Raw genomic sequence first — 13,210 nt, forward strand, 5'->3', positions numbered from 1 at the left:
TAATGATAAAATCAATAATACATTACAATATATGAATTAAATTAAAATTACATAAATAGTGAAGTATCAATGTATAACAGCAGGTGCCAAATCCATAATATATGATCCATACCTAATATAATAAGCTGTTATATAAATAAACTAAATTAAGAATTCAATGTAAGAAATATAAAAATGATAATTTTTTAACTATAAATGTCTAGAGGAGAATTATCCCGTGTATCCGTTTGCAGCTTCAACGAGGATAGCCTTCATCTTCCCAACAAGCTCCTGCATGAGTTCCCGCGAGTGCAACGGCGCTGGGTACACGCACACGCAATCCAAGCTCCCATCCCGAATGGTGTCGAAAACCGCAATGGAGGGTCCCACACCGTGCACGGAGGCGCAACCCATGTAGTCCTCAACCCCGATCTGGCGCTGCTTGGCGCCGCCGTTGTCGACGACGGTCTCCTCGAAGACCGACATCAAGGAGGTCCTGAGCGAGGCGGCGGGCGTCAAGCTAGGGTTCTCTATTGCCCTGCACATGAGAAAGTTCAAATCTGCCATGTCCGAAAAATGCTTGTTGCAGTTCTTGGAGTGGGCGAGGGTTTGGTATGTCTTCTTGGCTAGCTCCCATAGGGTTTCCCCACCCTTCATCTCGTGCGAATTCAGAATGGCAGAGTGGTAAAATCCTGAACATTGCCAAGCCCTTTCTCGTCAGTGGAAACATTTTTTGTTTCAATTAATACAGGACTTCAGTCATCAGCGTCGTCGTTGGTACGTATACCAACGTTTTTATTGTTCCTTTAAAGCTCTTTTTGTCTTTGCTATGTCGTTGTATTCCGGTCGTTCTCACTCTTTTCGTATATTTAGAAAATTCAATACCTTTCATTTTTCTGGGATAGAATTGTTGGTGTGCTTATTTATTTTGGTGGGGAATATCATACCAAATATCAAACATAAAGAATAATAATAATAATAATTTATATATTATACTTATAAAGAATTTGTTAGTGTGTTTTTTAATTTTATTCTTTAAGTAAATATTTTCTTTAAATTAAAATAAATATTTTATCAATTTTATCTTTTAAGTTATTGTTTTTTAAATTTATTTGATATTTTTAATTATAAAACTATTCACAAAATAAATAAAAAATATTAATAACAGAGTTACAAATAATATTTTAAATTTATAATTATATTAATAAAAATAATAATGTTATTATTTTTTATTATCATTAAAAATGTTTTGGATTTAGGGTATATGTTTTGATTATTACATATAAAAAAATGTTTACATTTTTTTTTTTAATTTTAGCTTTGAAATAATATTTTTTTTAAATTAAACTGTTTTCTTATTTAACCATTTCTTCTAAACTTAACTATTTTTTAAATTAAATAAATACAAATTATTTATAAAATAAATAAAAATTATTTACAATTAAATTCTAAAAGTTATTTATAATTATAGTTTTATTATTTTTATTATTATAAAGAAAGTGAATATTTTAAATAATCATAATAATATTATTATTATGATTAATTTTTTCTTGTTAACCGTCCACTTTCAGTTGGAAACATATTTATTGATTGTCTTTTATAGTAAAGAAGGTTGTAATCGCGGAGACGATCTTCTTACTGGAATAGAAAACAAAACGGTGATATCAACTTCACAATTAATTCATGCGAAGATAGATCACTTTCGTACTTTATATATATATATATATATATATATATATTTATATATATAGAGTTTTTCTACCGTACATAAAATTATTTAAAGAAAAAAAACGTTAATGAAACGATAAGACTCGTTTTTCTAACAAAGTTTTACTAGGTACAATGTTGGTGCTAACATGGTGTACTTGTTTCACCCGTTCAACAACTTATGAGGGAGAAATTTATGAGGAGATTCAGAGTATGAATTGAAAAAAAAATTGTGTAAGTAATTGATTTGATAAAAGAGAAAAGTGAATTAATATTGATTAGAAATCTGTAATGTATACATACCAAAATTGTCAGTGAGGGCTGAGTCAAGACTGGATCGGCAATCAGTGAGGGTGACGACTCCATACTTCTTGGACCTCAGTTTTGAGCCATGGGTCGCCATTAACCCGGCAGCAACAACTGCTCCACACAGTTTTATCCCACTCAACTTGCAACCCTGTAAAACTCACGTAATCTGTTACTAAAAATCCTACCTTTTCACATTAGGTAAGGGTCAAAAAGTTTATTGATTTTTATAAAAAATATTTTAAAAATTATAATAGCAGTAATTTATTATTATATAATAAAATAAAACTGATCTCACTGTCTATACTTGAATTGTAATCATTTTATGCACCCAAATCAAGGTATTTTCTCCATTTTTCCTTCTGAGAAAAGTTGTATTCACTAATCGCATTTATTACGTTTACCATCCATTCATTTTATCCCACCCGTCTCACCGGTACATAACTGCGTATAGGTGTGAAAACATTATTACCATACACAGTAAAAAAGTATAAAGAAATACTAAGATTTTTTCTTGAAAATAGTGTTTTTATTATTTTGAATTGTTCCTAAAGCAGTGTAATATAAGAGGAGAAAGATGAGAAGAGTGAAAGCTTACTGCTAGAACTGCCTTGGTCTCGTTTTGGTTGAGTTGCAACCTAACCACCTGCGAAAACCTAGGGTTTTTGGCGTCAACGAACTTCAAATTGGAGAGTCTGAGAGAGTTAAGCGAGTACGCGAGCATGTCAAGGCCACGTGTCCAGACAGGCTTCTTGCCCTTGCCACGTGGCACGAGATCTTCAATGGCCAAACTAGGTTCCTCTTTGTGATTATCGTTGTCCTGGCCAGCGCCATGATCTCCTTCCATGAGAGTAAGCAACTCCCTGAGAAGTAACAGCGCGGTGGTACGGTCACAGGCGGAGACATGGAGTCTCAGTGCTACCACCCAGGTGTTAGCGTTGGGGAGGGTGTAGACGGTGGCGAAGAAGACGTGGTCGTCGGTGGAGTCGTGCCACGTGTTGCGGTTGAGTTCGAGTTCGAGGATCTGGGTAAGGGGGTCGGAGACGTTAGTGGGGAGGGTGAGGGAGGTTAGTGTGAAGGAGGAGGTGGGGGAGGTGAGGAAGGAGAATGTGTTGTTGTTGTGTAGGAGTCGGGACCTCAGGATTGGGTGGGAGGTTTGGAGGCTTCGGAGGGAGGCTTGGAGGTGGGAGATGTTGGGGGCCTTGGAGGTTCGGAGGGCGAGGACGGCGATGCCAGTGCCGCCTCGGACGGCGCGGCACCAGCTGCGCTCGGTGTCGCCGACGGTTCGGGAGTTTGGGTGGACCATGGTGGTATGTATGTAAATAGGGTGTGTGTGGACCTGTGAATGGTTTGTGTTGGTATGAGTACAAGAAGAAATGCAATGGAGTATTTATAACGATGCGTTTGGCCTGCTGCTGCAAAAGGAAATAAAGGAACTGAAGACAAGAAGAGAGGAAAGGAGGGATGTTTTCTTTCAACTTTAAATAATACGAGTTATTCAATTAAAGATCATTATTTCAAAAACAACCAAAATAAATATGTCAAGTTCATAAATTACCAGTTTAATTAATTTGAAGTCCTTATAAATAAATTTAAACAGAGGATGCTAACTAGTGTCTCAAAAGCAGTGCTTAAAAATAATTAATATGTTTTAAATTTTACAAAAAAATGTGTATAATTATATGTAATATTAAATGAATAATGACTTAATAATTATAAATACAAATTTACTTTATTTAGGGGATAAAAATGTCCATATATAAATACAACTCTAATTAATAATTTATTTGATGTACACCTATAAAAATAATAAAATTAAACGTAGAAAAAGAAAAATAATCTGAAGGAGTAATAAAAAATATTATGATTTGTGTTAGATTGCATGAAACTAGATAATGAAAACAGGACCAAAGCACACTTATAAAAAATAGCACAAAATCTAAATAAAAGCACACAATGTATTTAAGGTAGTTTGGCTCAAAATACAATATTTTTTGACAAAATTGCAAAAATTTCTCATACAATTTTTCTGATGAAAATTGAAAATCTTCTTATTCAATATTTTTTAGACAAAGTTGTAACCCTTCAATGACACATGAATACCCAATACCCTCATGCTCCAAAGAACTTGTTAAATTGTGGTAACAACACTTAAATCCACTCTTTATATTTATACTAACTTTCTCATTTTTCATTCTTCATATTAATCGATGTGGAACTTTGGTGAATACCTAGTTCCCTAGTGATTTGCACGTAATCATTGACAATGACGATCCTTTTCCATCGTTGCTCCTCATCTTCTTGCACATCAGACTTATTATTAACAACTTCCAAATCATTATTAGTAGCAACTCACTAATACTCAAGGTGGGAATATATCACCAACACCACCCTAGTCAAGCCAAACTCCATTGCACATGTATCAATGAAGTCATTGCATAAAAAAAAGGTTAAGTATATTTTTAGTCATTGAACTTTGATGTGAAATTGGAATTCATCTATATTCAAAACTTTGATATATTTTGGTTCCCAAACTTTAAAAATGAATGGATATAGTCTTTTAAACCCAATTATTTTAATTTTTTTTATGCGTCAAATGCGTTTTCTAATGGATATTAAAGCAAAAACGTGTTAAAAAGTGTAAACAACTCAAATGCTAACATGAAATACTTTTGATATTTAAAAACAATTTAACGTAATTGAGTTAAAAAGACTATATTCATTCATTTTCAAATTTTGAGGACAAAAATGTATCAAAGTTTCGGACATGGAAGAATTTCAATTTCTCTTCAGAGGTCAAGGACTAAAAGCATAGTTAATCCTAAAAAAAACAAAGTTAACCTCTCTCTTTCCTTGATTAGAACCTTGACTCTAATGTCACGATTGAGAATCATGTAATAAGAAAATAATTTCTTCTAGCGAAACACACCACAAGTAAGAGAAGAAAATCAAAATAAAAGCGCAACATATATCTAAAGAGGTTTGGCACCAAGGATGACAACGCGATGGGATGAGACGAGTTTCATTATCCCATACTCTTATTCTTATTGTTTCAATATCAATTAATTATTTTGTATAAAAAAGTAAAATTCACATAAAAAGAAACATAATATATTCAAATATCAAAAGGACATATTATCATATCTTCGGTGTCAAATATTTAGAAAGAAATTATAATGGTATAAATTTTAAATGAGAACACCAAATAATAATTGGATAAAAGTGAAAGAATTATATAAAACATTTCACAATTAATCAAATTTCATGACAACCAAAAAATTTATAAATTTTGCAAATATTAATGAAACAAAGTTGATAAAATTAAGCAATGTTTTTTTTAACTATTAAAAAAACAAATATCCAAGTTTAAAAGTATTTCAAATGTCTCTTTGCTAATATTGTTTCTTATACACCGATAAAGATTATATGGAACGAAGCTGTATAGAGAAAAATATATTAAACTAATAATAATTCAAATTTAGACTTGATGAATCTTTCGTTTTTTGAACTTCAATCTTCGTTGGATGGTATAAACAAAATTTATGACAATAACATTAAAATATTATATTATAGTAAATGAAAGATTTATGTAATTGCAGTAGTAAAATTATAGTTATGAGAATGAGTTAGAAAATAGAAATAATTATGTCAAAATCATCAAAATAATGTTCTACACAATAAAAATGAAGAACAAATAAAAATGGTCAAACGATGTGATACATCATTGAATAAAATCGCTCAAAGGAAAAAAATTGCATAGTTAAATGTTGATAACGTCTATTTTTACCTATTTTGTGTGTTTACTGTCATGAATAAATCAATCCTTTTCTAACTTTTATATTGTTATATTGTCAAGTTTAATCTATTTTGTATTGTTTTGTGTTTTAGTTATTTTATGATTGTTTTACTTCTAATCTCTATTTTGAGTGTGTTAAATAAGTTAACAGGAAGCATTTGTGGGGGAGGAAAACAAGAAAGAACTCAAGGGAGCATGTGCAACACATGATAACTCTCGCAATTGACAACTCATGTAACAACAAAGATCACCAGGCGGTGACGTCGCTGATATGTCGAAAATATTAAGAAAGAGGAAAAATAATCAAAAGTGAGACCCAAAATCTATTTTGTTCACTGAAGTTGATGACACACCATGTGAACATAACCCCAAAAAAGAAAAAAAATAATGTAATAAAGATTGTGATAAGAGAGAAAATATAATGGAAATGTGTATTGATTTTGTAAATATTGAAAATGCAAAAGAATTAAAAGAGAGGCAGAAGAGACTTTTATATATATATATATATATGTTAGGTTACCTAATAAACTATTAGTACATTAGTAATTTAAATGGATATGAGATGATGATGAGATATGTATTGGCATGAGAATAAGAGGGGCACTCATCCCCATCCCATACTTGACTAAAAAAAGTAAGCTTTACCAATACTCTATTTATATCTAGTCAATATGTAATTCCTTTTTAAAATAGAGACGGGTTTGAACGGTATCCACGAGACATGTTCATTTGGTATCTCTATTTGACACTTCAAGGCCTACATTCACACCAATACTTAACAAAAATATTATTATTTAACATGAATTTTTTAGAAAAAACTAGAAACTTTCATAAACATTTTCTAACTAAAACCACAAACCTTCTCAATTTTCTTAACAAAAATTGCAAGACATTCTTATGTAATTTTTTTTTATATACAATTGTAAATCTCTCATACAATTTTTCTGAACAATTGTAAAGTCTAAAATGAGATGCAACTACCTAATTCTCTCATCCATTAAAAGAACTTAATTGTGATAATTACACTAAACTTACTCTTTATATAGATTTCTTTATTTTTTTTATTTTTCAGTTTTTATATTACTCAATATAAGACTTATGAATAGTCACGACGAAGCAACACATCCCTCGTCACAAAACATATTCGAAAATATATAATTTGTTGAATTTAACATTTCAATTCTTGACAAATTCATTTTACTCATTTTTCATATTCATACACACGTACATAAACAAAATGAATATTACATATCATCAACTGTCCTTCTAAAAAGCATGATTTTAGTATTATTAGCAAAACCTTCCATTTATGTGATTAAAGTTTTTGATAATGGTGGGATAGATGTGACAATTGGTTATTTATAGACATGGTGTTGGCCCATAAACTCTCATTCTTTATTATGAATGGTATATTTTGTTCACTAAAACGTGAAATATCAGTTGTGAGTGAAGAATCCATGTGCTTCTCATTTACTTTCAGTTTTTGAGGCCACACATACTTAACACTTGGTGGTGGACCGTATCCATCGTCTTTATCCATTACATTAAATTTCACATGGCTTTCATACTTTGTTAAGGTAAACATTTGACCTTTGTGGTGCATATGTTTTGGTTGTAGTTCCCAGTTTCTGAACGAATCAAACAATATTACCCTCTACTCTGCAATCGATGCATGCAATTCAAACCGTTGAAGGTTAGTTGTTAGTATTAAATGTCATGTCCAATGAAATATCTTAGCCCAACAAAGTAAGAGTAAGAAATTACTGTCACTAATTTCATACACCCAACTCTGGACCATGATCAAGAGCCATCACTGGTGGGTTACTTACTTCTATGACAGGGATGAATCAAATGAATTACATTCAATTAAGTAGTTATCATTTGCCATATTTAAAAAAATTAATTACGTTAAGTTAAATTTGAGTAATAATTTTCATACAATATCTTTTCCCCAGAAAATAAAAGGTACATATTATAATGGTGTAACAAAAAGTTAAGCATTAATTAATGTTAGAGCATTTCATAAAGAAAAATATCATTAAATAAAATAAAAGTATGCAAAATTTAAGATAAAATATGCTTTTGATATTTAAATTTTAGTAAAACTTGAAACTAGTATCTCTTCGAAACGTTTGACCAATTTAGTCCATTATCTTTAGAAAATGTGTGGATTTAGCCCTTTTAACTAAATTTTGTTAAGTTTATTTGACGTTCCAAACGCGTTTTTCGGTTAACATTGAAACGAAAATCTGTCAAACGGTGTAAACAAATCAAATACTAAACACTTTTAAAACGCCAAATAGACTTAAAAAAAATTGTCAAAGAACTAATCCAAACATTTCAAAAGTTGAAGGATTAAATTGGACTAAAGTTTAAAAAATTAATTTTAATTTTCACTAAAATTTGATAGAAAAAAATATATTTAACCCTAAAATTTATTTGTATTAATTTGTATCTAAAATAAAATAAAATAGCATTTTTTTTATTTGTATCTATTTGACAATTGATAATTTGAGCTTTATTTCATCTAAATTAAAATGAAGACGGTTGTAATAGTATCCCCTTCATTTTATTTTGTATGATTTTTCAGGTTTCCTCATCACACACATATTAATTAGTAACTAAAATAATAAATATTAGTCAATAGATTTTTTTTTTACTAAAATTACTTTACACAATTTTGTTAATAATTAAAACATTGCTCTTGTTAAGACATAGCTTGTTTATACAAAAATTCGACGTAAATAATTTAGACTAAATTTTGATTCATGTAACAAGTTTGTTAAAAGTATGAATCAATTAAAGTATCTTAAATCATTACTAAGAACAAATGCATATGTTTAAAGCATTAAATGCATGGAATAATATATGGGTGAGTTATACAAATGATTAAGTGTCAAATGATTATGTTAAAGATTAGACAACCATGCACTACATAGACATACTCTAAAGCTTACATATTTGATTTGAAGGATATATAAACATGTTTTACATGTTTCAAAGTAAATCCTGACACACATATAACCTATCTTTTAGTATTATATGTTCATTTTCGGATGATCAAGTACAACATAAGGTAGATATGCTCATATAAAATATGTTCTACAAAAGAAATGTTAAAGTAAAAATGTTAACTAAAATTCAAGGCATTTATAATAAAGTGTTGACCCAAAGAATAAAGTAGAATTCTAAATAGATATTGCGCCGCTTATGAAGTACGATGACGTTTAAGCTTTGTATTCAAAATATAGTCATGAAAGATTTGTTTTTTATTTGTAATTTTTGTTTATATTCTTTTGTGATGATTGTGAGATACTACTCTATGTAGAGAATGATGAGAAAAAGTCATAGCATTTTATTTTATTTTATTTTATTTTTTTTATTATTATTGTTTATGGATTGAGGTAACCCAATTACTTCTTATTAATGTACGTGTTCTTCCTGATAAAAAAAATATATACATATTTTGATATAAATAAGATTGGAGAGGAATATAATGAAAAAGGAGAAAAAAATCTTTAAGGATAAATAAAAGAAGCATGATAAAGAAAAAAATAAAGAAAAATATTTTAAGAAAATTTTTTGAAGATTCACAAAGGCCGAATTAGAAGAAGAAATAAAAGCTCTTAATCTTGAAAAACTTTTAGATCATAAAATACTTTTTTATTTTCTTATAACATTTTACAATTCAAGAGACGCAAGTAAACACATATTGGATGGAACTATAAAGTTTAGAATTCATATGAAGAAATTCTAACGGAGACATGTCATTTTTATAAGTGTAATGATGGTTGTAAATAAATCACGTTTAATTTCTCCATCAACCATATTAGGAATGACAATGGTTGAATCAAATACAGATAATGTCTATCTACAATAAAAAAATTCCATTTGTTACCTATTATCTTATTCGTCGAGTATCCATTTCAAAAATTTTGCGAATACACGTAGGTACTGATAAATATTTAAGAAAAGATATTTTATAAATTTTTAAAATAAAATTTAAATAAAATTAGACAAAAATATAAATAAAATTAAATATAAATAAAATTTTAATTTTAATTTTAATTATATTTAATCTAATAAAATATAATTTTAATTAAATTTAACTTAATAAAATATAATTTAAATTTTAAATTTAAATTTTTTTGTAATGAATACTCGCGAGTACGGATAATATGATACTTGCACCTGTCAGTTTATAACCGGGTTTTAAAATACCCACTACTCGTCATCCGCGGGTAATAAATATACATGACTACCTACTATTTATTGTGGATTTTATCCGCAGATTTTCATGAGTACGAATATTTTTGCCATCCCTAAATCATATATACTTTTTGGATTGTAATGATGAGTTTTTTCTTTAATTTTAGGAACTACCATGTGTCTCTTCTTAATTTCAAGTAACCACCCATATACAAAGATTAATTGCAAATTAACTAATTATTAAACATATTGTTTCGAGTGTAAGGATTGAGTGTCTACTAAAACACTTTGTTTGGTCTTCAACTCTTCACTATGGTCATCCGTTTGGTCCTCCTATTGTTTGTTCGATTGTCCCACGGATCGATGCTAAAGAGGTTTTGATGCTTAAGTCAGCAATGGTTCGATCAATAGTAGCAATAAATGCTAAAATAAATGTGAGAGAAAAAGTCTCAACAAATAAATGTTATAATAAATGTGAGAAAAAAAGTCCAAACAAATATATCTTTGACTTGTATTTATAGTTTTCTACATGGGCATGTGATTAGAGTCATTCTAATCACGATCCAACTGATTTTTAAATTTGATTTTTGATTTGTTTACAATTATTACAAAACTACTTAATTTACTATGACGTTAGCTTGTCAGACGGCGTTGCACCTTAATCACATTAGAGGACACTCAGGTGAAATCTTGAGGGCATTCCAACTGTTGACAAAAGTTTCAGCTTAACTTCCAAATATACGAAGTATTATTTGTTTAATGGAAAGAAACGTACACGAGAGTTAATAGAAATTTGGCCAAACATATTGGCCAAATACGTTAGTAGACTGAAATAATCTTGTGAAATTTGGATTGATAGAGTAAAAATCCTACATTATGACTCCAATTCAATTTAGCTTTCATGTCTTATACAAGTCACACTAGCTTATCACGTAATTATGGACTTTAAACTAGGAACTACTGCTACATCTAACAATGTGGGAGCTTATGACCCACAAGGTAGGCATGGAGATCTTGATTCCAAAAATGTGCAACAACCAAGAATATCAACATATCAGAGATATGTCAAAATGAAAAAATGAAGAAATTAAATTAAAGATATCAAATTTTTTTCTAGGGTTACCATTAGCCTTTCCAAACCTCCCAAGTCCTTTTGGTTTTTTTCCCCTCAGGATAACAATTTTATGTACATTTGATATTATGTTCAAAATTTAATCATAATTACTAAATTACGGATAAATGTCATTACTAATTATAAAGAACGTGCATGAATCTTCTATCAAATTTTCCACCTAAACCAACGATGGATGTTAGTGAACTACTACATATTGTAACTTTTTTATTAATGTACAAGATAATTTGATTCTGAAATTACGAAAATAATGTTACTTTTAAAATAATAAGGAAGTCGTGTACAGTTTTGTCATAACTTCATTTCAATTCAAAACAACGTGTAATCCTATCACGATTTCAACACAATTCAAATAATACTGAATTCGTACCAATCCGACACGATTTTATTCTCAAACATAAAAAAATTATTATACTTCAACAAAAAAAAGTTGTCTCAACATATGCAATAATTTTATATTATACAAAGAAGTTGCTCAATGTTGAAACAACTAAATGTTAATTACAATGAAATTGTTACATACACTACTTTTTCGTTATGGCATCGACTTTACCTGTAACACCCCATTTAATTTATTGTCATAATTAGAGGAAGCGTTACACAGGATAATACAGAAGCGCAGTCCTAGAGTTTAAACACCACTCCTTACGATAACCAAGACACACCACAGTGCCAAAAAGAATCAAGATATAAAGTTGATAGAATCAGATGGGAATTTAAAAGGACCGACAAGTACATGGGCCACAGCCCTAAAGAAAAAGCCCAAAATAGAACGTGAAATCCAGCCCAGGTAGACTATGCAGCAGAACCATCTCTCATTTCTTCCTTGTCGACCTCGAGTACCTCTCGCATCTGCTCCCATCAATAAATTAATGATCATCGCAAAAGTAGAAGATCAACATACAAAGCAATCAAACAAGCAAAGGGTAAGCTAGAGCCAAAAAGATTTTATCATGCATTGATATACACTTTCACAGTCCAATATACATACATCATCCAAGCACGTTATGACCTCCCAATCAATACACTAAGACTCGACTTGACTCATCCGGATACATATAATCTAGTCGGATTCAGCGGATGCCCGCACTTGTGGTGGATACCTCTGCTCACCCCCGAGCTGTTCACCCCCGAGCTATGTGTTACAAGTGTTACAAGTGTTGCAATGAATCAATTCACTCACACACAAGGTTAGTCCTTAATGAATTACAAGCCTCCTGCTACTCTCACCACAAGAGTCAGTCCGCTCTAAGTGAGACTAACCGACTCCTTAGAGTGTCAAGATGCAATCCTTACCAAATTATATAGATGGGGCATCACCATGGACACCCACTAACAAGGACCATGGAATTACGTCCCGACCACTGAAGCACTACCTTGGAATCTCACCTAGGGATCCCAAGGATTTATGTACTGACCACATACTATACATATTCAATCAATCATGAAATATTCACCACACATGTCAATATCATATCAATCTTCGTAATCATCCCTCATTCGTATCTCATATTTCATATCCACTCCATGAATCCCTCCATATTTCATATCCACTCCATAACCAACTCATCATGTTAAATTCTGTGAACCAATCCCATACAAACATCATGCTCACATCATGCCAAAACTCATGAATCATAATTTCCATCTCATTCATACAAGGTCACTCAATTCATACAATTCGAACTGAAGGTAAAGCATACTAAGCCAAACAAACATGAAAGGAACAGTTCTATAGTGAAGTCCCGTGCCAGTCTCACCCAAGCCACAGGGTCTCACTTAGGCGAGACTGTCATCAGGGAACCCTGCGAGACTTGCGGATTCTCGCTTAAGCGAGCCACTACTCGCCTGAGCGAGAATACCCCTCGCCCAAAAAGATCCTCCTCGCTTGAGCTACCCATGCAGCACATACCTTAAGCCCCCACGCGTCCTCGCTTAGGCGAGCCTCTCTTGCCTGAGCGAGATGGTGTCTCGCTCAAACGAAAACTCTCCGCCTGCGCGAGAGCTCGAGCACGAGTTTAGGTCTGTTTCTACAAGTCTCGCCTGGGCGAGAGTGTCGGGTCTCGCCACTGTTCATCCTG

At 31.3% G+C, this 13,210-nt stretch overlaps 1 protein-coding gene across 1 annotated transcript; it reads right to left on the reverse strand.

The window, feature by feature from the left end:
- LOC114190808 lies at positions 1-3,382 on the reverse strand. Its single transcript, XM_028079854.1, has 3 exons — positions 2,591-3,382; positions 1,990-2,143; positions 1-671 (listed from the first exon to the last, which is right to left on the reverse strand). Exons 1-3 carry the CDS (start codon positions 3,296-3,298, stop codon positions 211-213), a joined length of 1,323 nt encoding a protein of 440 aa, XP_027935655.1. The 5' UTR covers positions 3,299-3,382; the 3' UTR covers positions 1-210.
- Positions 3,383-13,210: the final 9,828 nt, after the last annotated feature.

Source organism: Vigna unguiculata, chromosome 7 (genome assembly GCF_004118075.2).
Source record: "Vigna unguiculata cultivar IT97K-499-35 chromosome 7, ASM411807v1, whole genome shotgun sequence".
NCBI lineage: Eukaryota > Viridiplantae > Streptophyta > Magnoliopsida > Fabales > Fabaceae > Vigna > Vigna unguiculata.

What these genes read in the sequence shown, in the direction of transcription:
- LOC114190808 (XM_028079854.1), bottom strand. Translation starts at nt 3,298, where the DNA reads ATGGTCCACCCAAACTCCCGAACCGTCGGCGACACCGAGCGCAGCTGG. An exon ending in AGACCAAGGCAGTTCTAGCA is followed by an intron (nt 2,144 to 2,590) that starts GTAAGCTTTCAC and finishes TGAGTTTTACAG; the next exon opens with GGTTGCAAGTTGAGTGGGAT. An exon ending in AGCCCTCACTGACAATTTTG is followed by an intron (nt 672 to 1,989) that starts GTATGTATACAT and finishes GGCAATGTTCAG; the next exon opens with GATTTTACCACTCTGCCATT.